Raw genomic sequence first — 25,566 nt, 5'->3', positions numbered from 1 at the left:
GTATAATTCTTAAATCCATTAAAATGAGCTTCATGGGGTCTTTGCTTGAGATTTTTGTGGTTATGAAGTTTAGAGCATGTCTAATACTTAAAATTCATTTTTGAGACCTCATTACTGAATAAACCTGAACTTGAAAGGCTAATTCTTCAGAGGCTATTTGTTTCCCCAAAATGAGTATTTCTGCAATTTTGCTAGCTGCCCAGGTAAACATTGGTGTGTTAAGAGTCATATGGGAGTGGAAAATAAAAAAGTATTCACACATTTCACTCTTATTTTTTCTATAAAAATATAACTCTTTATTAAATAACATGCACAAATATCAACTAGTCATTTATTAAACAGATATGATTTGGAACAAGATTTAAAGAAATACAAATCCTTAGGTACAATTTAGTATCTTGTTCATGATATTTGAATAGTTAAAAAAAAAAAATCACTGATTAAACTAACCATCCTTTATTTCTCTTTCAGAATCCTAAATCTTTTTAGGCATATACCCCATTCCAAGTTTTCTTCTAGCATTTCAGAGTTTCAGAACATCTTTAATATCAAAAGCCCTTAACTACTTACTTAAGTATAAATTCCCACCGAGAAGGCATTCACTGTTCTTTTAAGCTATCCCAATTAGCTCTGAGTCATTAAAGCAGAATCATGGCAGAGGCTCGAGCAACTTGAGGTACCACTGAAGAGGGTGAGAACTGTGTTAGTAACTAAAAACCTGGGATGACTAAAAAAGCCAGATTCCTGGCTTGCTTGCTTCTTCTCTTCTGCAGCTGGTTCTGTTTGTCTCAACAGTGATTTTTTGCCCCCTTCTCTGGCTGGACCATCAGAACAAAATGCTGTATAAATTTGCCCCTCTCATTATTTTCTGACTTCAATGCTCAATAATCTGGTTTTTTATTTTTAGGCAAAAAAGTATAAACAAAATTTGCATTAAGTTTTTCATATTAAAAAGTATTGCTTTTATAAATTAGCTTTTAATGTTCCCAGCCTTAATAAACCTAACTTCAACAAAACCAGTGCTTCAAAATCTACCCTGCCTTTCTTGGCCCCATGTATCCAATAAAAAAGGCCAAAACCTCTCATCTAAATTTCTAAAGAAAACTACATCCAAACTTATAATAAAGTCCTTGCACTGTGTAGTTTTTACACGTGCTGCTTTATTGCGCATGCCAAGTATAGTATGAATTAAAATATAAACTGACGTAAAAATTCAAAAATCCCTAAGCTTAATAAATACCTTTGCACTCAAAAACTTAAATTTTTACATTCTCTCCCATTAGCCGGGATTTCCAACTTGCAAGCTGAATTTAAATCACTTTATTCCTCATATATTCTTTTTATTTTTCTCTATCAGAAAAAACATCCAGTATTATTTTATAATTCAACAAAGTATTGTGGAAAGTTCTGCAAATTTTCTCTCATATACTTAAAATCAATTTTACATATAACCTAATTTTCCTTCCAAAAATGTTTAATAAGTTTAAGCAGTACGTTTCAGATCTGAAATATTCCTTAATATTTAATCTACGTCATGTTATAGGAGAAACTGGACTTTGTCTAAGTATATTGCTAATTATTTTACTAAAAACAGCATACCAAATCTTGTTTTAATTTTAAAATTCTGAAAATTATGTTTTGCATCTTGATACAAGGAAAAAATACAACATATTAATCAACTTTTCATAAACATTGCAGAGATTGATCGGAATATGTCTGTTTCTTTTACTTATTTTGACTACCAAATATCTCTTTTTTGATTTGAGTATTTAGTTTTTATTTTAAAAGTGCAAAAGTTATTAAGCTTAAAACATTATATTTAAGCAATGTAAAAAAGTTTTACAATGATTTAACATGACCAATAAAATTTATTAAACATATTTACATATATTCACAGATTCTTTCATACTTGAGTATTAAAATAGACATTTACAATTTCAGAATTTTCATTCAAAGGCATTTTTTTTCGGGGGGGGGAGGAATAGGCTCTACTGCGAGATGAAAAAACAGCTGTTTCTTTGTATGACTAATTCTGAATAATATGTCCAACATAGTAAGTCATAGGTACTATCCCAGGAGACTAGTATGAAACACCTTACGTTACTTTAGGCATCACTTATGGAGAGTTAAATTATAGGAAGCATGCAATAAAACTGAGTCACAATCTTTACAGTTATGGTGATGAAAACAAGCTAACTCAAACACATGCATGCCTTAGTTAAACGTTTTGCTATCTGAATACACTACTCCACTTCATACGAACTACAACTTTGGTCCAAGAAAACACTAGACAAAACAGTTTTACAATTATTTCTTTGTACATGTTTTGACTACCGATCCCTTTGTATACATTCTGACCATTAATTACAAGATTTACATCTGCACAATATGTATAAAATAAGTTATTAAAAAGGAAGACAATATTAAAACTTCCAAAAAGAAAACTGTACAATTAATTTACAGATATAATAAACTGAAGAAATTTGTGCCAAGTTTTTCGTCCACTTTAGAAACTACTTGGTAGGAATTGAACCTTTTAGTTTACTGATATATTTTAATAAAACTTGAAAGAGGTTTGAATACTAGTGGTTATCTTGTTACTTATAGTGCTAACAACTTCCAGCGCTGTTAGCAGATTCTCAACTTTTTAAATATCTACCACAGTCTGCCAACACGCTCTAATGCAACAGTTACCTTTCACCGATATAAATAGTTTTCAGTTAGAAACTGTTTGGATCTAAGATCCAAAATAATTCTTTTAATTTTTTATAAAATGACAGTGTTTACTACATAACCAACTTTAGTTGAACTTTACTTACAATTGTAAAGGCATAATATCAGTATTTTTGTCAAAAGGCAGTATTCCACAGTATAACACTTGAGCGTCATCAGTTTAAGACCGTTAATGGCTGCTATATAGGAGTCAATTCAAAGTCATCATTAACATCAACAAGGGGAACATAAAACTCCTGGATTTCGTAAATGCTGATAGATTTATAGGTGGCAGGATCAAGTTCCTGGAGTTTGAGCTGCCATTCTAATCTCTGGACGGCATTTAAAGCTGCAGCTTCATGCTGTTGCCTCATTAAAAGACAGGTCTATTTAAAAGAAGAGAAGAGTAAATTGATTTTTCTATTAAATTTGCTTTGTTGAAAAATTAATCTCATCCATAGTTTCTTACGGACCTGAAGGGTATTAAGTGAAATAAGTCAGAAAGAGAAAGACAAACACCATATGATCTCACTCATACGTGGAATGTAAACACATGGACAGAGAAAACCGTATTGTGGTTGCCAGGGGCAATGGGGGTAGGGGGTGGGCACAAGGGGTGAAGGGAGACATGTATATGGTGATAGACAAACAAAAATGTGCAACCAAAAATTTCACAATGTTATAAACTATTAAAACATCAATAAAAAAATAAATATTAAATAAAAAAATCTCATCCATAGTTTCTCTAGGGATAAAGATGGATATATTAGGGGCATAAAAAGTTTTTGAATTACACACCCATTTCTGCTTTACCCTGTCTGTATCCCTATGCCAACTATTTCTGGGTCTGCAACTTCACACTCATCTTATCTTACAGACTTTAATTTGAAACTGTTCTTCCAAATAATGACATTTCAGATTATCAAAAGAATCACGAAAATCTGAGAAGTGATTTTTGAAATAATTCAAAATCTCACAAATAATTTTTTTTATAGATTATTTGGAAAACATATTCTCCTTCTCTTATTGTTCTCCCATTCTTCCATATGTTAGAACTATAGCCAGACTCATATATTGGATAATAAGCATGAAGATTTCCATTAGAAACTGCTTTTCCTGTGGGAGTTTCATGTTTACTATTATTATTTATTTTTGATGAAGATTAGCCCTGAGCTAACATCAGTTGCCAATCCTCCTCTTTTTGCTGAGGAAGACTGGCCCTGGGCTAACATCCGTGCCCATCTTCCTCTACTTAATATGTGCAACGCGTGCTACAGCATGGCTGGATAAGCGGTGTGTAGGTCCACGCCTGGGATCTGAACCTGAGAACCCCAGGACGCGGAAGCGGAGCACACGAACTTAAATACTATGCCACCATGCTGGTCCCAGAAGTTTCATCTTTTATATGACATTGGTCCTGAAAAATAGACTTGTGGTCTTTATTTTCCTTTTTCTTCCAATTGAGGCCTGGCATGAGAATTCATGACTAACCAATATTTCCTTTCCTAATTATTCCTTTCTAATATAGCTGCAATTTCTGTTTATGAAAGGGGAAGCATCCATTTAAACTGAACTCCTAAACATACATACCTTTAATTTGTCAAATTTATCATCCACATCGTGTAACCAAGACATGAACTGTCTTGCATTAAAGCGATCCCTTACAGAAGTTTTACTGTCATCAGACTGAAAGAGAACATTAAAAGTAGTTGAATATTACAATACAAAAACCTACTTTAAACTCTATGCCATTATATCTTTTTATGGTATATTCCACTTTTTAAGGAATGATGGAAATATATTTCAAAAGAGAAAATATAACTTGAATATTTAAAAAATTTGATAAAGCGTTTATTTCTATATTGAGTAGACAAATTAGTTATTAGAATTCTCAGAATGCTAGGTTTAGTTATTAATTAAATAGAATTCTACTGCTCTGTGAGTCAAAGCTGTTTCTCAAAAAGGCATGTCATATGAAGTATTATGCCTGTGACATTCTTATTAAAAGATAACTGATTTCATATTTAATTTTAATGTTAAAGTTTACCATATGTAGGGAGAAAAAGTGTTGAGGGAGACAGGCCTCTGAGGCCAACATTTTTTCCAGGACCAATATTTTGGACCGCTCATAAAAAAATTCTAAATTAAGAATACCTGTTTTGGAATTAAGATAGGCTACATTCGAATGTCAGCTTTGTATCTTATTGTGTAATCCTGAACTAATTATGTACTCTCTCAATTGTCTATCTGTAAAATGGGATAAAAGTATCTCTTTTAACCTTGTTTTGAGAATTAAGAATCCCTACAGCCCTTATCATAATGCATACAGGAAGACTCAGTCCAATAAGCAGTTGCTATAATTATTGCCAATACTCCCACTATTACTACCAGTGCTATCAAAGTGACATCCAGGCATCAGGTAGCCCCACAATCACACTGCTCACCCTTTTAGCCATTATTACTTCCTCCTTGGTTCTCAAGTAAGATGTTTTGACTATTTTAAATTTTATTGTTGAATTTTTTTAATATGACAAGTTTATTTTGAAAAGTAAGAGGTATGATAAGAGAGTAGCTAATGGGGCCGGCCCGTGGCTTAGTGGTTAAGAGCGTATGCTCCACTGCTGGCGGCCTGGGTTCGGATGCCAAGTGCACCAACGCACCGCTTCTCCCGCCATGCTGAGGCCGCGTCCCAGGTACAGCAACTGGAAGGATGTGCAGCTATGGCATACAACTATCTACTGGGGCTTTGGGGGGAAAAATAAATAAATAAATAAAAATTATAAAAAAAAAAAAAAAAAGAGAGAGTAGCTAATGGATGATCCAAACCCCTACCCAGGAAAGGTAGATTTGTGTATTTTCTTTTGCCTTAATTCCTCAGAACTATTCTCATATGAAACAAGCCTGAGACCTACTCTAAAGCCAGCTGTAAAAGGATGGGTAACAGTTCCACAGTTTTCCTTAACAGAATGACCAAGTCCTTCTGCCCTTTCATTATTAGGCCGATTGTGACCTGATCTTCTTTAGTTTTTGATTTGGGGATCACTCTGAGGGTTTACTGGGAAAATTCACTTATTTTTGAAATTCTCTTTATCACCCATCTGGGGCTACAGATTCCTCAATTCTGCTGTATTTCACTATCAATATGTTCTCATTCGTCTTTTGTCAGAAATGTCTTAATGTTCTGGTCCAGTGGCTTTCCATCTTGATTTCCAGCTGCTATGGATTTATTTATTTATTTATTTATTTATTTATTTATTTTTTTGAGGAAGATCAGCCCTGAGCTAACATCCACGCCAATCCTCCTCTTTTTCCTGAGGAAGACTGGCCCTAAGCTAACATCTATTGCCAATCCTCCTTTTTCTTCCCCCCCTTTTTCTCCCCAAAGCCCCAGTAGATAGCTGTATGTCATAGTTACACATCCTTCTAGTTGCTGTATGTGCGATGCTGCCTCAGCATGGCCAGACAAGCAGTGCGTCGGTGCGCGCCCGGGATCTGAACCCGGGCCGCCAGTAGCGGAGCGCGCGCACTTAACCGCTAAGGCACGGGGCCGGCCCCCCTGGATTTATTTTTAATTTCACATGTCTCTTGTCATTTCAATGAGTTTTGGGAGGAAGAAAAAATAAACAGGTGTGTTTACTCAAGCATCCTGAACTAGCAATCTTCAAGAGACTTTCCTCGTAGCTTACTTTATATTGTTCTAAAATTAGTTTTATTACTCTATAATTTGATGAAACTTAAAAAGACCTCAAGATATCACATAGTCTAGTCCAGCCTTTAGCAACATGGTTAAACTATTCATTTTAGTTAGTAAAAATCATTCATTCTTCTCTTTAAAATCTTTCAAGTTGGAAATTATGGAAAGTCCCTCAGTGGCCCTTTCAGTATCTATTTCCTTAGAGTCAAATAGTTCTTTCTTAAGGTCCAATTATTCATTTTAATAGCCTTTTCAGATATCTCTGAATACTTTCATTTCAATAAAACAGTTGGTGGCTTAAGAGAATCTGAAATCTACTGATCTAGTTTAAACTCCTTTTTTTACAGATGAGAAAAATAAAGCCCAGAGAGAACTAAATAACTTTCTCTGTAATATACCCTTATCTCTATATCCTTTGTGTTTCTGGTTTGTCTGATTTAAAACAGCATTTCTGAGTCTTTTTTTGTGATAATCCTTCATTGTCCATGTTTATACTTTTTTTTTTTTTTTGGTGAGGAAGATTGGCCCTGAGCTAATATCTATTGCCAATCTTCTTTTTGCTTGAGAGAGATTGTCCCTGAGCTAATATCTGTGCCAATTTTCCTCTATTTTGTATGTGGAATGGTGTCACAGCATGGCTTGATGAGTGGCGTGTAGGTCTGTGCCCAGGATCCAAATCCGCAAACCTCAGGCCGCTGAAGCAGAGCACACAAACTTAACCACTAAGCCACTGGACTGGCCCCCATGTTTATACTTTTTAATTATTATATTTTCTCTTATGACCAATGAACTTCATTCTGGTTTATAAGGCACAAAATAATTCTGACAACTGATATTCTGGTTCTGAATTCATGTAATTTATATGCAGCAGTAAACTTAATTCAAGATATAGCTACAGTTTTTCACAATTATATTAGTTTTTTCTAACAATATCCAAGATCAAAACAAAAGCCTGGCCTTATTTTAGCACTGGCACAACCCAGAGGTTCAATCTGCCTCTACTATTTTCCTGCTTACGGTAGCTTTCTGGTTGCTTGAAGGTCAGAACTGAATTTATAAACATCTACTTTAGAAACAAATTACAAGTCATCTATAAGGGCACTATGCTAAACATATATCTGTTTTGTAATTATCTGCTTTTATAACATAAACCTAATGTTTAGAGGACTTTAGAAAATAGAAGATCAGGTTATCTGCAAGTACTTTAGTCTGAAAGAGTTGCTTTTCTCCTCTGCGTTTTATTGATTGTTGAATTCGAGTTTCTTCTATGCAAACAGATTACAAAAAACCGAAGCCATATTTAAGAGCATTCTAACTGCATCAGTGAGCACTTTACCTGAGCATCCAGTGGCACACTGTACACTTCTGCATCCAGTAAAACAGTGCATGCACTAAACGGCAGTGTTTGATTTGCCAATGTTCTTGCAGCTCTGTAGTGAACACGCAGAACTTCCTGTTCATTGGATACAATGAGTTTTTCCTAGTTTAACAAAGCATTAAAAAAAAAAAATCAATTCTTCAACCACTTGTTTTTCAAATAAAATAACATCACTTAAAATGTGCTAAAGAATCTGAATCTCAGAGTAGTTTTTTCTTTACAGTAAGCTTGAGAAATCTGAGAACTCCTAGTGTTCTACAAGTATAGGCAAATTTTCTCTTTCCAAAACGGGCAGCCTCTTTCTAAAAATTATCTTTTAAAGTGTTCAGTGGTGGCTTTTAGTATAGTCACCAAGATGTTCAACCATCACCCCTAATTGCAGAACATTTTTGTCACTGCAAGAAGAAACCCCCTACCCATCAGCAGTCAAGCCCATTCCTTCTTTTCCCCTGGCAACTACTCTACTTTTTGTCTCTATGGATTTACCTATTCTGAACATTTCATATAAATGGAATCACACAATAAGTGGTCTTTTGTAACAGGCTTTCTTCACGTTGCAGATTTTCAAGGTTCATCTGTGTTGTAGCAAGTATCAGTACTTCACTCCTTTTTATGGCTGAATAATATTCCACTGTATGAATATACCACATTTTATTTATCCACTCATCAGTTGATGGTCTTTTGGGCTGTTTCCACCTTTAGGCTATCATCAATAATGATGCTATGAACATTCATGCTCAAGTTTTTGTTTGCATGTGTGAAAATTAATACAGAGAAACCTCATTTAAAATGGAGTCAGGAGGCCAGAGCTTCCATGTAGTAGCACTCAAGGTCAATTATACAAAAGATAGTCAATTACAACCCCAACAGAAATCCTCAACTGTAGGAAAGACTGTCAATTACAGCAAGAAATGTACATTGCATCCCAAACAGAAATCGACAACCCCAGCAACTCAGCCAACGAGAAACCATCACCACCCTGAACTCTTGCTTTTCTCCAATGGACCTTCATTCAAAACAACCCTTCCCGATTTCCTCCTGTTTTCTCTATAAAATAAGAATCCTCTTTTTTATTTGTTGGATTTGCCTGTAGTCTGTCACAGCATGCACATCCCAAATTGCAATTGCTTGGCTATTCTTAACAAATTTGTTTTGCTGGTAAAATAACTGGCTGTTTTATTTTTACGGTTGACAGATGTATGCTTTTAATTCTCTTGGGTAAGTAACTAGGAGGGAAACTATTAGGTCACGTGGTAGTTCTATGTTTATCATGTTGAAGAACTGCCAAACTGTTTTCAATAGTAGGTGTACCATTCTATATTCCCACCAACAACGTATGCAAGTTCCAGTTTTTTCACATCCTTGCCAACACTTGTTATTATCTGTCTTTTTTTATTACAGCCATTCTAAGGGGTGTGAAATGGTATGCTATTGTGGTGGCAACTTCTCTTTTATAATGAGTATTTTCATAGAAACAAACACACTGTACTCTGATGCTAACTACTCGTAAACCTCTTGACAATCACAGTACAACCCTGCCTCAATGTGTTACGTGGGATCCCAAACTTCTAATTATGTAACATGCAGAGTTACCTTATCATAAGGTTAATGAAATGATCTAGGTAATCTTCTGCATTTAGCAGACCAGGAATTCCTAGGGTTCAGCTGCAGATCTCAACCCATCCTGATCCTGGTTAGAGACTTGTGCCATCTGGTGGTAACGTCTTCTTTGGTCTAAATGTCAATGGGGGCGACTCTGGGACCTGTGGCTGGTTAGAACTTCAAGGATAGAGGTAGTGACTCCAGGAATCCTTCAGTTATATGATATTCATCATTTTACTGGCCCCGGCTGGAAGGCTGGGCTGAGAGAATACTAAATATGTGGCTGGTCTTCTCCCTATCATGTTCCCTATTCTCCCCTCAACTGACAAGAACTTGATCCTTCCCCTGTTGGAGAATGCAGGCCACATTATATCCAAAAATGCACTATTGTAGAGTTTTACTGTATTTGTAATTTAGTGAAAAGACAAAGAAACATGGTCCTATTTAATCCACTGTAAATTCTTATATGACAAATTGTTACCCTGATCTCTGGCCCCATAAGATCAACCACAAACCCTGCTCAGAACAAGCCTGACGTGTTGTCTTTAGCTTACAAGAAACCACAATGAGAGGAAGGAGGAGATGGCTGAGACACATAGTCGAAACCAGTTAAAACTGGTTGAAGGCAACATGGCAGTCTGACTTGACCTGAGACAGACCTTGCAGCTCATTAGACGCTCATTGTTAATACATTACCATGCCACATAACACACCCACCAGCACCATGACAGTTTACAACTGCCATAGCAATGGCAGGACAACCAAATAAGGCAAGAAAAAGAGGTGGCACCCTTGCTCCCCAGAAAAGCCTGCCCATTTCCTGAGTAACTATGACTATTCCTCCCCTTCATTACCTAGACCCTTTATAATAGCTACTTAATCACTCCAGGAGCTGAGAAGTTGATTCGTGAACATAGTTCCCACTTCTCCATTTTTTGGCCATTGAATAAAAGCTTGTGCTATTGAATGCTCAGCTTCGGTTTTGTTTCAAATCTGCGACACCAAACAGAAAAGGACCCTCTGAGGAAGAAAGCGCTGATTGTGGGTTTGAGGCCTGCTAGCCCTGGGCTCTTCCTTGGGTCCCCTCTGATTGAGGGTTCAAGTCCCACGGTGGGTAGGAAAATTGGTAACAAAATGATACTCAAAAGAGAAGAGGTAAGTTGAACACTTAGGATTTATTAACTTAAGTACAAGTTTAAGGTGGGACTTTAAGTGATCAATATCCAAAAACTTGATCAGATACTAATAAAAAATAGCTAGAAGAAAAGTCTTCCTAAAATGTTGGTTGTAGTCCTATAGAAATTAAGAGCAATAACCAAAAACTCCTTAACACCATAGGAGAAAGAAATATATATATATATTTTTTTTTTCTTTTTTTTGGTGAGGAAGATTGGCCCTGGGCTAACATCCATGCCCATCTTCCCCTGCTTTATATGTGGGATGCCTGCCACAGCACGGCTTGACAAGTGCTGTGCTGGTCCATATCCAGGACCAGAATTTGCGAACCCTGGGCTGCCAAAGTGGAGCGTGCGAACCTAACCACTATGCTACTGGGCCGGCCCCAAGAAATATATTTTTAAAAGTCAGACCCCCTCCCCTAAAATAATTAATAGAGATATGCTGCTTAAAGGGTAGCCAGAATATTTCACTTTAGATCATCCTCCATCATGTTGTGTCTTTGAACTTCTAGGGCAGAGCCTCTCAAACAATGCCTTCTGAGAATGGGTTATGTGTGTCCTGAAGTATTGCTTCCTCTTGGTTCTTGAGGAGGCAGAGTGGGGTTATGAGGTAGTTCTGAGGTAAAGGCCAGGGGCTCTGGCTGCAAGTTGTGCTCATTCATTTAGTATAGCATGAAAATGTTATCATTTTCTATGGGAAAAATGACCCCAGAACAGAGGGTCTTAACCTAGGGTCCCCACATTCCCAAGAAGCCTATGGATAGAATGAGGGGGAAGGTCATCTGTGAACTTGGATGGGAAAAATATTATGTCTTTATTTTCACTAACCTCCAACTGCCATTTCTTTCCATTATGAATGTAGGCCACAAACCACGGTAATATCAGAAGTATCTGCAACTTTGTCATCCATAGAAATCACAAATATCTTCAATTCCTATTACAGTTGTTGCAGATATTGCCCCCAAGTTTTTACACTAATTCTTCTTTAAAATTCCAATAGTTATTAGACCTGCTGCTATATGACACATGACTGCAGTTTTTCTGTGTAGAGACACTTGTGTAACATAGCCAGCCAACTATCAATTCTGCAGCTGGTAGTTTATTCAGCTACCAAACAGTAAAGTTACCTGTTCTCATATTGGTCAAACATTTAAGTTGCTTTCTAGTATTCTGCAATTCTAAATTGTTTGTTGGCCAGTATGTGGAAGGATGTGTCATTTTTGCAATTTGTTAAAGTTCTGCAAATTGCACAGTTCAAATGAGAGTTTTTACCTGTCTGTAAGGTGGCATGGCTTTGGTAACACGGACAGATGCATGGATTAAATATATCAGGTGGCTTCAAACGTGCCTGATGGGTGAAAGAGCTACTGATGTGCTATATAACCTAAGTTCTTATTGCTAACAAATTGCTCATTGACATGGGTCACGCACAGCGTTCTCAATTCTGTATCAGTGCTTATTTCCTTTATTTGTTTTTCTCTTTGTAACACTATAAATTTATTTTATTCATTTAAAATCATTATTCTGAGAAAAGGTTTTATATTTACCAGATTGTTATAGGGATCCATGGCACAAAAAATGTTAAGAACCTCTGTCTTAGGGAATCAATCATGTATGAACCAAAGAAATTGCATTTAAGGTTTTGTTTGTATATGAGTATATCTCTGTGAAAAAGGTTCATAGCTTATATCACATTTTCAGGAGCCCCTGACCCTCCCAAAAGATTAAAGTGTTATATTTTTGTCAATCCAAGTGAAATGACTTTTACGATTTTTATAAATAATTAGATGGTTTTTTTCCTGTCATTTCATGCCAATACTAACCCACTTGGAACTGGAATACTAAAGCAGACCAATAAGGACAGGCTTTTGCAAGTATTTTGCACTAAAGCAGCTGGTACGAAGCAACAATTCCAAAACTTGGAAATGCCAACGTCCAACTAGGAATTCACTGCTCTAGTTCTGCAAATGCAACAAATGATAACGAGATTATTAGAGTTTTATACATCCCAAATATACTCAACACGAATTGTAACATGGGAGCAGTTATCCTAAAACCGGCCTAAAAATTTTCCATCTAATTGCATAAGCACAAGATAACAAAATCAAACCATTTCCCAAAATGGTTCTAAAGAAGGAAAATCTACTAATAAACTGTAGGCTTTTATAGTTTATCTTTAAAATACAGTTACTTTTACCATAAACGTGAATTTAAACATCCCTTACCCTTTCAATACTGTGTTGCAACCGTAGTTTCATCCTCACAACTTCCTGTTGCCGAAAAAGCTCTTTAAGTGGATCTGACAGTGAAGGTGGTGGTGTAATCTAATTTAAAAAAATATATAGTTAAAAACACTGGGTTTTACTTACAATAATGGGCTATTCTTATAAAATTAAACCCTTTTAGTGCATAACTTAATGAAAACATAAATTCTGATGTTCTCTGAATTAAATAATATAGTAACGATTATATGACTGGTTAACTTCTCAGTCAACTGCAACTACTGGAAACAGCAGAGTGTTCCAGCAAATTCAGATGTTTTAATGCCGAGGCCACGGCAAATTTCAAAAGCAATTTAGGACTAAGGAAGTTATTTACTACACAGACACACATTTTAGAGCATCAGTAAGTGATAGCATACAGATAGGGAGGGAAGAGTCACAAAAAACAGAAGAGTACCAAACCAACAGTCCTCAAGGTTATAGCAATCTGAATGTATCAGTATAGTAGTGAGGTCTCTGTGTAGACACGATAAAAATGAAACACTCAGTTGGTGAGTTTTAGTGAATTAAGTCTTGTATAAAAAATACAGGAAATTGCTTTCTAACAGATTTGTGGTTTTCAAACTTCTTTATTACATGTTATAACCCACTGTCTATCCATACTCCAAAAAGCTTATGGTTGGTTCATCTTTAATTATTACAGTAGCTTGTGCCTTCTGGTAGATGCTGGAGATTAAGGAAGCTGACTCAACCTCTGCATGTACTTTACTGTTAATATAAAGAGACTTCCAAGTATGACAATAACTGTCTGTGATCCCTGAATATTCTCCCTCTAACTCTTGGAGTATCTATATTTCCCCCCTCTCTCATCCTAGCTTATAATTACTGTCAGCATATTTGGGCACAGTAATATATCTCAGTATGTTTTAGCACAGTATAACTTAGTTGAAGGTGGGACAAGCAGATACTATGTGCTTCCCGACATGGTGCTATAGGAATTACACAACACAATATATGAAAAGCTCTTGCCAAAGAACCAAACCTGATCTAATCGAGACTCTATATTGATAATCAGTAAACAGTTTACAGGAATTATGGGAGACTGAAAAACGTTAAATAACAACAGTTCAATCAGTTGAATCAAGGTGGAAAATTCCACAGGACAAATAATTCATTGGGACTGATTATTTTTCAGGCCTCTAATTGCAATAATACATTTTTTTGATTTCTGTGTCCTGTACACTGCTTTAAATTTAATAAGAGTAAAGTTTGGTGCTATTGTTTTAGTTTTGTAAAGTCATCACACAGGCCTCCTTCAAGCAGCACAGAGGAAGAATATCCACTCCTTTGAGACTGGGATGTCAGAGAAAGCTTCTTTGAGAGGGTAATGCCTGAGCTGCATCTTAAAGGAAGAGCTAGAGTAAAGAGTTAAGAGAAATGAATTGGGGAAACGTGGGGGAAAAAGGAGAGAAAAAAGGGAGGGAGATAATTCCCAGAAGAGAGGATGCTATGATCAAATGCATGAAACCAAGAAAAGTATAGTGTCTGGAGGCAACTACAAGCAGTCATGAGTTCCTGGTCCCCAAAGAAACGGTGATACACCAGCATGGAAAGATCAGCAGGGGCAAAGTAACAAAGACTGTAGTCTATTCTGTAAACCAGCTTTTCTCAAAGTATGTTCCACAGAACACGGGGTCCATAAAGATGATTTGCAGGAAATGGTTCCAAGAACAAGTTGGGAAAACATTGTGTATATGTATTTATTTAGGTGTCTCACAATTAACAAATTAAATTTTAATGGTTCTGAGAAGTCCTGCAGTGAAGAAACCTATTTATTTTTAGATTAACGGTATTTCCCAAACTTATTTGACCATGAGCCACCTCCCCTCCGTTGCTCCCCCACCACCGGAGAAGGCATTTAATTAACCCACTGTGAAACGGATGTTATGCATAACACATTAGGGTAAATTTTGTATGCAGCGGTGAACCACTGAAAGATCTTCCAGCTCAATGTTGTGTCTGGAGAATAGATATTAGGGGGATAAGACTGTAGGCAAGGAATTAAGAAAGCAGATCACTGTTATACTGGTGTGAAATGCAGGAAGCGGAGGGGATGGGGTCCAAAAATATAGGTGATTGACTAAGTAAGGATAAAAGAGAGGAAGCAGCCAAGTAGTACTTGTAGGTCCCTTTAGCATGATGACTGGAGGGCTGGTAATAGAGACCACAGGAGGGGCCAGGAGGAGAGAAAGAGAAGCAGGTTTTTGGGTACGTTCAGTGCTGACACGTTGAGTTTGTGGAGCTCACGGACATCCAAGTAGAGCTATCCAGTTAGCAAAAAAGAAGCTGAGAGAGGTTTCAGCAGAATATAAATTTGGGAATTCTCAAGTTATATCAATGTATAGAGAAGTGGTAAAATCACCAAAGGAATATACAGCGACTTTTGAGGAAACTTTCCCTTTGCTGTTTTTCCTCATCTACCTTTAAGTAAATCATGCTTGGAGATTTTGTCTTTCAATATCTCTAAGTCCCAGGAATCTCTAGAATGTAAAATCTCTTGACAGCTTCCCAGGGATGCTCTTTCTTATCACCACTCACTCTTGGAATCCCTCTGCAGGGATTTCCATGTGTTGGTACCAGCGACCACAATAAATACCAGGTTGTGACAAGTCTTTTCTTTTTCTTTTTTATTTTTTGTGAGGAAGATTAGCCCTGGGCTAACATCCGTGCCTATCTTCCTCTACTTTATACGCGAGATGCCTGGCACAGCATGGCTTGATAAAGGGTGCGCAGGTCCGCACCTGGGATCCGAACCCACGAACCCCCAGCCACCAAAGCGGAGCACATGCGAACTTAACCACTATGCCACCGGGCTGGCCCCTCAAGTCTTTTCTTTTTTTTTCCTCCCTTTATTCATTTGATTTTTGAGAACTTCACCTGCAATTTTCTTTTTCTCTTCTTGGTTTCCTTTGGAAAAATGGCAGCATTCTGGTTAAATTATGAGAAAAATGTTTGATAGAAGAATAAATACTTAAACTGACTTTGGAGATGTTTCACCACATTTCTAATGGGTTTCACAACCAGATCCCATAAACGTGAAGAGACTACTTGGGTACAGTGGTGGTTAGCTGACTGAGAGGAGACAAATGGATACAATCATGCTGGAAAGTACATGCAGTGTCAAGAGTGGTTCCTGTTATTCTGCTCTTTATTATTTCTTGAAACTAAGTTTTGAACAAATGAGCTCAGTCCAATAAACTCAAAAGCACAGCCTTTTATCATAAAAGATGGAGGGTCACATATTAGCTCTAGTAAATATAAACCTTAAAGTCTTTTTGAGCTGGATAAAATAATGGTAACCCCTTAAATCCGTATCACGATTTAAAGTTTTTAATGGGCTATGGCATATACTATTTCAGCCTGCTTTCAGGTAGGGTAGGCATTATTGTTTTACAGATGTGAAAACTAAGGATCAGAGAAGCAAACTAAATTATTCAAGACCACACAACTGATTTGCAGCAACACCTAGATGAATTCATGTATACTACTTGGAAATCGACTGCTCTTTCTACTATATTGTGCTGTGTGTTTCTCTACTTTAGTAATTCTCATTAAAAACAAACAGACAAAAAACTCCCCACTACATCCAGAAATAATTCTCAGCTCTGCTTATAGCCCCCTTTGAAACAATACCCGATACAACTAAATTCTAATTTAATCAAAGTATATCTCCAGAATTGCTGCAAGGGAATTAAACTTGTATTACATCATCTTTGTAGGAATAAGAAAAGGTGATGGTAAACACAAGTACACATAACACATACACAAATGTGTTGCACTATATATACATATAATACATACATATCAATAAGCAGATAGTGCTAAAAGGGCAATCTAACATGGCTTATTAGAAATTGTTTTGTACAAAGTTCTAATTTCAATGTGTTCTTTATAGTTTTACTTACTTTTCAAGCCTATGATACTACATATTTTAGTTAAAATTTCTTATGCTTTAAGGGGAAATAAAGGAAACAAGAAAATTGTTAGCTTTATAATCTTTGAATCATTAAAAAATTATTTTGCTGAAAGAATGACAAATTTATTAACTCTATGCTTTTAAATCTACTACTACTGCTTAATATTAGGTAGGGTAATATCAAAATTTTCTGTCTTTTAAGATTTAAAAGGCACTAGCATCAGGTGTATTCTGTGGATATGGAACTAAAGAACCATCTTTCTTCTAACTTTTTGATCTTCTCTGAACTGGGCTTTGAAAGAAGGAACAAAGGCATAATGTGAAACAGCATAGACTAGCCTGGGGACCATCATGTAGTAGGGCAGTAACTACAGCCGAGCCTAGAAAAGTATGGGAGGACCTTGTATGCACTGATGGGGACTTTGGTCTATAGAAAATTGGGAGTCTCTGAAGACGTTAGCTGTGTAGTCACATAACCAGATATTAGTTTTACATAAGGAACCCAGACAATAAGGTTATTTTGACAGAAGAGATTAAACTAGAACCTACAGCAGCTATTCAGAATGTCTTTTCTGCTCATTTTTGATACCCAGTTAGCACAATGCTTGTTAGCACATAGTTATGAAATGTTTGCACTTGTAATATTTTGAATACAGGCATACCTCAGAGATATCGCGGGTTTGGTTCCAGACCACCGCGATAAAGTGAATATCACGATAAAACAACTCATATAAACTTTTTGGTTCCCAGTGCATATAAAAGTTATGTTTATACTATACCGTAGTCTGTTAAGTGTGCAATAGCATTATGTCTAAAAAAACAATGTCCATACCTTAATTAAAAAATATTTTATTGCTAAAAAATGCCAACCACCATTTGAGCCTTCAGTGAGTTGTAATCTTTTTGCTGGTGGAGGGTCTTGTAAAAACGCAGTATCTGTGAAGCACAATAAAGTGAATCATAATAAAAGGAGGTATGCTTGTATTTTATTATGCAATATTCACATATGTGAGTGAGGAGTCTAAGGAGCTAATGAACTCCTTGCATGGCAGTGGAAAGAAAGAGAAGGGGAAAGGAAGTCAGATGAACCAACACGACTTAGTGACTGATGTGATGGGAGGGCAGAGGGGAAGAGGTGAAGGTTAAACTTTGGGTTCCCAGCCTGGGGAATCAGATAGCAGATAATGACAGTAACTAAAGCAGAGACAGCAAAAAGACCACATTTGAGATAAATGGGTTTGGTATTGGACATAATGATTTTAAGGATATTGTGGGACATTTAGGAAATGTCCAGAAGCATATTGTGGGACATTTAGGATATGTCCAGAAGCAGCCAGAAACATGGTTATGGAAATCAGTAGTGTATTCAGGGCTGAAGATAAACTCGGGACTCATTCTACAAGAGATAAACAGTGTCGCAGCCCTTCATCAGATAATAGCGCAGAGGTAGAGGCAGACATGTGAACAGTTAACTACAATGTCATAGGGGAGGTATAGGGAAGACACAAGCAATTCTTCTTTGATGAGATTTCAACAGAAGTGACATCACAGCTGGAACAAAGGCATGGAAGAGGACAGAAAAGGGGGCCTTGTGAGGACAACATTTCAGGCAGAGGGAATAGCACTACCAAAGTACCAAAAGCACAACAAGATATTTCCATAGAAGAGTGAACTCAGTTTGGCTTAAATATTGGGTGAGTTTGGAAGGAGTAGTGAGAAAATGAAGCTGGAGGGGTAGACTGGGGTTAGACTGTGAAATGAATGGTTATTCTCTGCTTAGATGTGGATTTTAAGCTGTAGGCAATGGGAAGCCAGCTAATCACAGCTGAGATATTTAAACAGGGAAATAGCTTTTAATTGTTTTTACAGGGATATAAAATTAGCAACAAAAGAAAAAAACTAGGAGAAAAAAGAAGTGAAAAAGTTGCTGTAATGTTGTAAGTGAAAGACAATGATGAGGGCCCTAAACCAAGGCAGTGGTAGAAGGTACAGATTCTGGAGAGAGTTCTAAGGTAGAACGGTTAGAATTTGGTGACTGACAGGCTTCTACTTTGGTGTCATCACCAACGAATAAAGATCTGGGGGGCCAGCCCGGTGGCGCAAGCGGTTAAGTGCGCACGCTTGGCTGCGGCAGCCCAGGGTTCGCCGGTTTGGACCCCGGGCACATACTGATGCACCGCTTGGCAAGCCATGCTGTGGCGGCGTCCTATATAAAGTGGAGGAAGATGGACATGGATGTTAGCCCAGGGCCATCTTCCTCAGCAAAAAGAGGAGGATTGGCAGATGTTAGCTCAGGGCTGATCTTCCTCACCAAAAAAAAAAAAAAAGATCTGTTTGTGAGGGAGTGAGGGATAAATCATTCCTTTTGGTCTGTATGAAGCATGAGGTTAGAGTGGATGCTGTGGTGCATGGTTAGACTCCCCCTTCAGGAATAAGGCACTCACCCCCATGTAAAGGAATTACCCTTCAAAGAAATAAAAACATACTTCCTTTGGGACAAAAGGAAAAGCAGGTAAGGAAAAAGATACTGTAAAACAGTGCTGTTCAATGAGGTAGCCACTAGCTACACATGACTATTGAGCACTTACTGAAATGTGGCTAGTATGAATTGAGATGTACTGTAAGCACACTAGATTTCAAAGACTTACTACAAAAAAAAAGAATACAGAACGTCTCATTAATAATTTTTCTATATTGATTATATTTTAAAATAGTATTTTGGACATACCGGGTTAAATAAAATATTACAATTAACTTCACCTGTTTTCTTTTTGCTTTTTAAAATGTGGCTAATAGAAAATTTAAAACTATGTTATGTGACTTCCTTTATATTTCTACCGGACGGTGTTGTAGATGTGTATCAAGTGATGGTACTTACTGTGGGAATGCAGATCTTGCTTAAGGGGTTTCCATCCAGGAGATAGGATCCATTAAAAGTCACATATTCATCATAATACTGAGGTGCTTGAGGAATAACACTACACAACAATTTGCGCTTTTCTTCAATTTTTTTCCTTATATGCAAGTATTCAAAATACGGATTCGCTCTCTCTGAACTGTATGGCTGAATCTCATCTAGTTTCAGAGAATCTACGATGGCTGCCAAAGACTGCTGAGTTTTCTCTTTTGCCTGTAGTAGAGAGGGACTCACTTGCACAGGCTGAGGTACACGTGACACTTTCCTTTTACGTGGGTGGTGAATTTGAGGATCATCTTCTTCAGTTAATCTTATTCTGCCTCTAGGAGATGAAGATTCACTGTCTTTTTCTGGCAATAGTGCACAGCTAGCCAGAATCTGTTTGCTTTGATTTGCCATTGTATTTGTCTTGTTTCTAGTCATCCTTTGGGGGATTTGGTTTTCAGTTTTACCATCTTCAGCATTTTCTTCTAATTCTACTTTAACTAACTGACTGTATTTATGCATTTCTGGTTGAGCTGATTGTTGCGAATGGTTTTCCAGACTTGATAAAGTGCTTTGTTGTGATTCTTCATCTTCGACGGAAAGCACACACTTTTCACTTTCAGGACAATGTTTTGGATTATCTTGTTCATTTAGGTTTCCTTTTGGCGTCCCTGCATTCATTTCACATAAATCAGAATCACACTTATCATTCAAATGAGTTACAACTAAGCTCTCCAGTTTGTTTTCTTTGTCATATGAAATAACCTGAATATCAGAAGTGCTATTTTCAATCTCATGGCCACTGGAAGACTTGTACGTTAGTTTGCTAAATGCATAAGGTGAATTTAGCTGGGAAGAGGCATCACTTCCATTAGAGTCCTTTTCTGATGGTAATACAGGCAAGGTATTAGCCTTCTCAAAATTTAGTGATGCTTCTTGAACGGTGCTTTCAGAGTACACTGGGACAAAGGCATTTGTCTTTTGAACATCTGTTAGGACAAAAGTATTCTCCATGTCTTTTGTAGATTCACCATCAATATCCAAAACAGAATTGATAATTTGAACTGCATTTTTCTGTTGTAAAATACCTGGCTCTTGATTGGCAACATACGACAAAGACACATGTTTAGAAATAGACTCAGCATCTGAAAGTGATTGGCTGTGGAAAGAGCAAGGTTGCTGTGAAGGCAGAAAGGATGCTGGATCCTGAGCACAAGAGTGTCCTGGAGGTTCAGTCTGGTGCAGAGATAAAAAATCAGTATTCTGTTCTTTTAATATTTTGTTTTCAGAATTACAAAAACCCTGAACAGAAGAATCTTGATCAGGTGTACTAGAACTTGGGCAGATAAAGTCACTGGTGCTTAACGACTCCAGTCTATCAACAGGTATCCCCCATGATTTATTTTGGATCACACCAACCTGATTAGATGGCTCTAAATGCACAGGACTGTCCACTGAAGTGCCCATTGGAGCAGTACTCTTGATAACATTTATATCAGTTGAAATATATTTGCTGTTTACAGATCTAGTTGGAGAGACTGCAAAACTGGAATGTATGTTAGACACATTTGGAAGTTCTCTTTCAGGCACATTTGAGGATACCTCAGGTTTGGGAGAAGGACAAATATCTCTTGGCACAGCTAAGCCACTTTGATTGCTTTCTTCTGATATTGTCTGGAATTGTTTTGTATGTTCACAAATGACAGATGGCATGCTACATCTTCGAACTTCTACAGTTGGTCTCCCTTCATTTATAACTAGTTTAGCATCTTCTACAGAAGATGATCGGAGATGGGATGTTGGAAGTCTGCTTGTATATGGCGGTTTAATCCGCTCTGGCAGTTCAGCCAGGCTATCTAACTCCCTTTCATGAAGGGCAGGAGATTTGGCAACTGGCAAAAAAGGTGACTGGGAAAAGGACATTTGGGAATCTGAACCCTCTAACATAAAGTCAGAGTCATACTCAACTGGAGGCCTTGGGGTTGTCACTGTAGTATGGCAGGAATCTTCTGAGCTAGCAACTGAAATCATGGATACAGATCTGGAACTGAGACCCGGCTTTTCACTTTCTGATCTAGGAGATCTGTTTAAGCTATTATCTGAAACAAAGGATGACTTCCCTAAATTCATTATATTTTTGGTGTCAACAGATTGTGATCTGTTACTTACAGCATCTTTAAATTGTTTCTCCTTGGTATAAGCATCAGTCAACTCTGAACTCTTCGACCTAGTAAGTTCTTTATTTTTGGACTCAGCTAGTGCATGCTTTGTTTTTTCTTTATCTTTCACTTTAAGTTCTAAACAATTACGATTTCTCAACCGTTCCTTTTCTTTTTGCTTTATTTTTTCCTTATGTTTTTTGTGCCACTGCTCTATTTCTAGGTCTTTAAGGCTTAGCATTCGTTCAAAACTTGTCTGCATTAAATCGTCATTCACTAACCTCTTCTCTCTAGGTCGAGTATCTTTTGATGCTGGTGATGACTTAGGTTTAGGCTTATCTGCTTCAGATTTTAGTTTGAGTAAACTATTAAGTTGAATTTTATCCTTATGTTTGTCTCGTTCTTTGTATCTGTCTATATCTTTATCTTTCTTATCTTTTTCTTTTCCATCAGGAGTTTTCAAAGGTTCATCTTTTGTTTTTTCTTTAAGGGATAAAGTTTTTTCATGTTGTGCTTTACTACTGTCTGCTATATTTGACTTCTTCTCTTCCTGGAAGTGTCTGGAGTTAGTTACACTTACACTTTCTTTATCTCTAGATTTTTCCTTTTTATCTACCTCCCTGTCTTTTTCTTTATTTTTGCTTTTTTCTGATTTAATATAGTCACTATTATCTGATTGTTTGGTTTTTCTTTCTATCAAATGCTTTTCTTTGCTTTCTGCTAGATGCCTCTCTTTTTCAGTTTTTTCTTTGTCATGTTTTCTTTCCATCTTTTCTCTACTTCTCTCTCTATCATCATATTTTTTAATAGTAGTAATATTTTTTATCTTCTCACCTTCTTTATGTGTGTGATGTGAATACAGCTTGTCTTTTTCTTTTATTTTGTCAACACATTCACTAAGATCTAATTTGTCTTTCTCTGACTTATGTTCATGTTTTATCTTTTTCTCTTTTTCAGAATTTTTTCTTTCAGTCTTCTCAATGTCCTTTTCTTTAGTTTGAAATCGTTTCTCAGATTTTTCCTTACTTTCTTTTATATGCTTTTCTTGTTTTTCAATTTCTATTTCCTTTTCCATTGAATGTAATCCTATACTTTCCTCACCAGCACTTATACCCGAACAACTGAATTCTGTTTCTTTATCTATGGGCACATTCTCTCTTTCTTCTTTTAAATCTTTTATTTTTTCCTCACGAAAAGACTTCTCACTTTCCTTTTTAATCTTTTCTCGTTCTTCTTTGAAGTTCTTCTCTTTTGAGACATGCTTTTCCTTGGTTGATTTATCATCTTTTATGTTTTTTTCCAATTTTGATTTTTTTTCTAATGTTAGGGACTCATGTTCTATATTTAAAAATAGATCTTCAGTTTCATCACTTTTGAAAAAATTCTCTTTCCAAAATTCTCTATCAAATTCTACACTCCGCTGCAGCTCTTTAGCACCATCCCTATTTTTGTATTTTTCCTTTTCACCTTCAATCTCTTTTTTATACTTTTCTTTGTCTCTCTCTTTATGTTTCAATTTATGCTTTTTTAATGTTTTACCCTCTTTATCCATTTTTTTCAGCGTGCAATCTGAATTTTCAAATGTTGGACTATGATCTTCATCCTTTATTTTGGCATTTGACTTTTCACCAAATTCTAAGTGGAAATCTTTCTGATGTTTGTTTTTTTCCTTATGTTTACAAGATTTTACACTTGAACTTTCTGGCAAGAATTCAGATTCTGTATTATCATACCGAACAAGATCAGGCTGTAATGACATTTCAGAACTTCCTGGTGATAAACATGTTTTAGTATGTTCTTGTTTCACTGGTGATGACTGCTTTTCACTTAGTCCACAAGAATGTTTGGGAGATTTACCAGTGGAAATATGAAATAAATGCAATGAAGTATCATCTTTTGGGCTAAAAGATTTCCTAAAATTCCCCTCCTCTCTGGTCTTTTCTGAATAATCTAGTGTAGTATTAACTGTCAAGTTTGTTACTCTGGTATTTTCTTTCCCTTCTTTTTCTTGCTTCAGTTCTTGGTTCTCTTTATTTTTGTTCTGGTTCTTTAATTTTCTTTTAACTTTGCCTTTCTGCTTGTGTTCATTTGAAACTCCATATTCCTTTTTGGTTTGTGTATCAGAATTTGATGTCTCAGGGACAGAACATGGAGCAGAAATCTTTTTGTTCTGATGGATTTCCTCATCTGAACTTTCAGAACTTGAATACAAAACCCTAGATGGCTTTTGTTTTTTACTTTTAAATGATTTAGAATAGAAAGCTTTTTCCTGTTTTGCAAATAAACTATTCTTTTCTACTTCAGATTCGTTCTCTTTTCGTAGCTCTTTCCTAAGAATATGCCTGTCATCAATCATCTTATTTAATTCATCATCATCATCGTCTTTGAACTCATACTCATCAAGGGCAGATGGAAGAGGTGCTTTACTGGGAATTACTTGTTTACTTTCACAGATGAGAGAGTCCTTCTCTGTCTCTGAGTCAATATTTTCATCAACACTGGAAGGATTTACAGACCGAGCCTCTTCAGAATCTAGAATAAAAAAAGAAAATCTGTTGTTGGTTAAAAGAAAACTGTCAGGAAAATAAGACTGAGAGGAAAACATAGCATATATATTAAATATTTCAAACAATTCAGAAAAAAAATTCCGGTTTATATGTGAATAATGCAATAGAAATATGTAAGAACTCTGCTACAGTATTGTGGAAAAGCTTTATAGAGAATCTGCTTCAAGATGAGATCCCTTGACACTTCTAAAAGCACACAATATACTTAATTTACAATACACATATCAAAAATACACAATATAGGGGCTGGCCCCAGTGGCATAGCGGTTAAGTTTGCGTGGTCCGCTTGGGCGCCCGGGGTTCACAGGTCTGGATCCCGAGTGTGGACCGAGGCACCGCATGTCAAGCCACGCTGCGGCGGTGTCCCTTATAAAGCAGAGGAAGATGGGCACAGATGTTAGCCCACGGCCAATCTTCCTCAGCAAAAAGAGGAAGATTGGCAATGGAGGTTAGCTCAGGGCTAATCTTCCTTACACACACACACACACACAAAACCACAAACAAACCATAATATAAAAATGTATAATCTAAAGCAAAGGTTCATAACCCAGGGGACTGGATTCAGGGGAAACATTATATATGTACCAATATTCTTTTCTGGAGAGAGACTATTTAACTTAAGTAATATTCTTGGATGCAAAAAAGATTAAGAACCACTAACTTAAGGGGTTTAATTAAGTAAACATCACAGATTGTTTTATATGTTTCAGAATTTTTATTAGTAAAACCATAAGAGATCAAGTGATTCCCATAAAGGACAGTAACTTAAAGATGAATGGTTCTGACTACATAAGAAATATGACTATCTCGTAAAAAAAAAAAAATCAGAAAAATCAAAAGAAATATATCCCCCAATTACATAATTAAGATTATCTAACAGATAGATTGAATATATATATAATTTGAAAACAGCTACTCTATTCCTTAGTTTTCTTATCTATAATTTAGACTTGATACTAATATATACTTCAGTACAATGGGAAAAGTAATGGACTCGATTCCTATACATACCTATATGTATGTACATATATACATATATATACACACACTTTATTTTCTGAGGAAGATTTGCCCTGAGCTAACATCTGTTGCCAATCTTCCTCTATTTTGTATGTGGGCTGCCGTCCCAGCATGGCTAATGAGTGGTGTAGGTCTGAGCCTGGGATCTGAACCTGC

At 36.5% G+C, this 25,566-nt stretch overlaps 1 protein-coding gene across 6 annotated transcripts in view; it reads right to left on the bottom strand.

Moving 5' to 3' along the window:
* Positions 1 to 269: 269 nt before the first annotated feature.
* ANKRD12 (ankyrin repeat domain 12) overlaps positions 270 to 25,566 on the bottom strand; it is a 125,939-nt gene continuing 100,642 nt past the window's right edge. For all 6 annotated transcript variants that reach the window (XM_087438903.1, XM_014780332.2, XM_014780329.2 and 3 more), the window contains 5 exons: positions 19,641 to 24,355; positions 12,790 to 12,888; positions 7,743 to 7,886; positions 4,303 to 4,398; positions 270 to 3,098 (listed from right to left, as the gene is read on the bottom strand). In XM_087438903.1, the coding sequence (XP_087295029.1) occupies positions 2,913 to 3,098; positions 4,303 to 4,398; positions 7,743 to 7,886; positions 12,790 to 12,888; positions 19,641 to 24,355 (5,240 nt within the window). In that variant the 3' untranslated portion in view covers positions 270 to 2,912. The remainder of the gene's footprint in view (positions 3,099 to 4,302; positions 4,399 to 7,742; positions 7,887 to 12,789; positions 12,889 to 19,640; positions 24,356 to 25,566) is intronic.

This window comes from Ceratotherium simum, chromosome 14, assembly GCF_057802395.1.
Source record: "Ceratotherium simum simum isolate JZ-2026a chromosome 14, ASM5780239v1, whole genome shotgun sequence".
NCBI lineage: Eukaryota > Metazoa > Chordata > Mammalia > Perissodactyla > Rhinocerotidae > Ceratotherium > Ceratotherium simum.
Note: the sequence above shows the minus strand (reverse complement) of the source record. Positions and strands in the feature narration are given on the sequence as shown.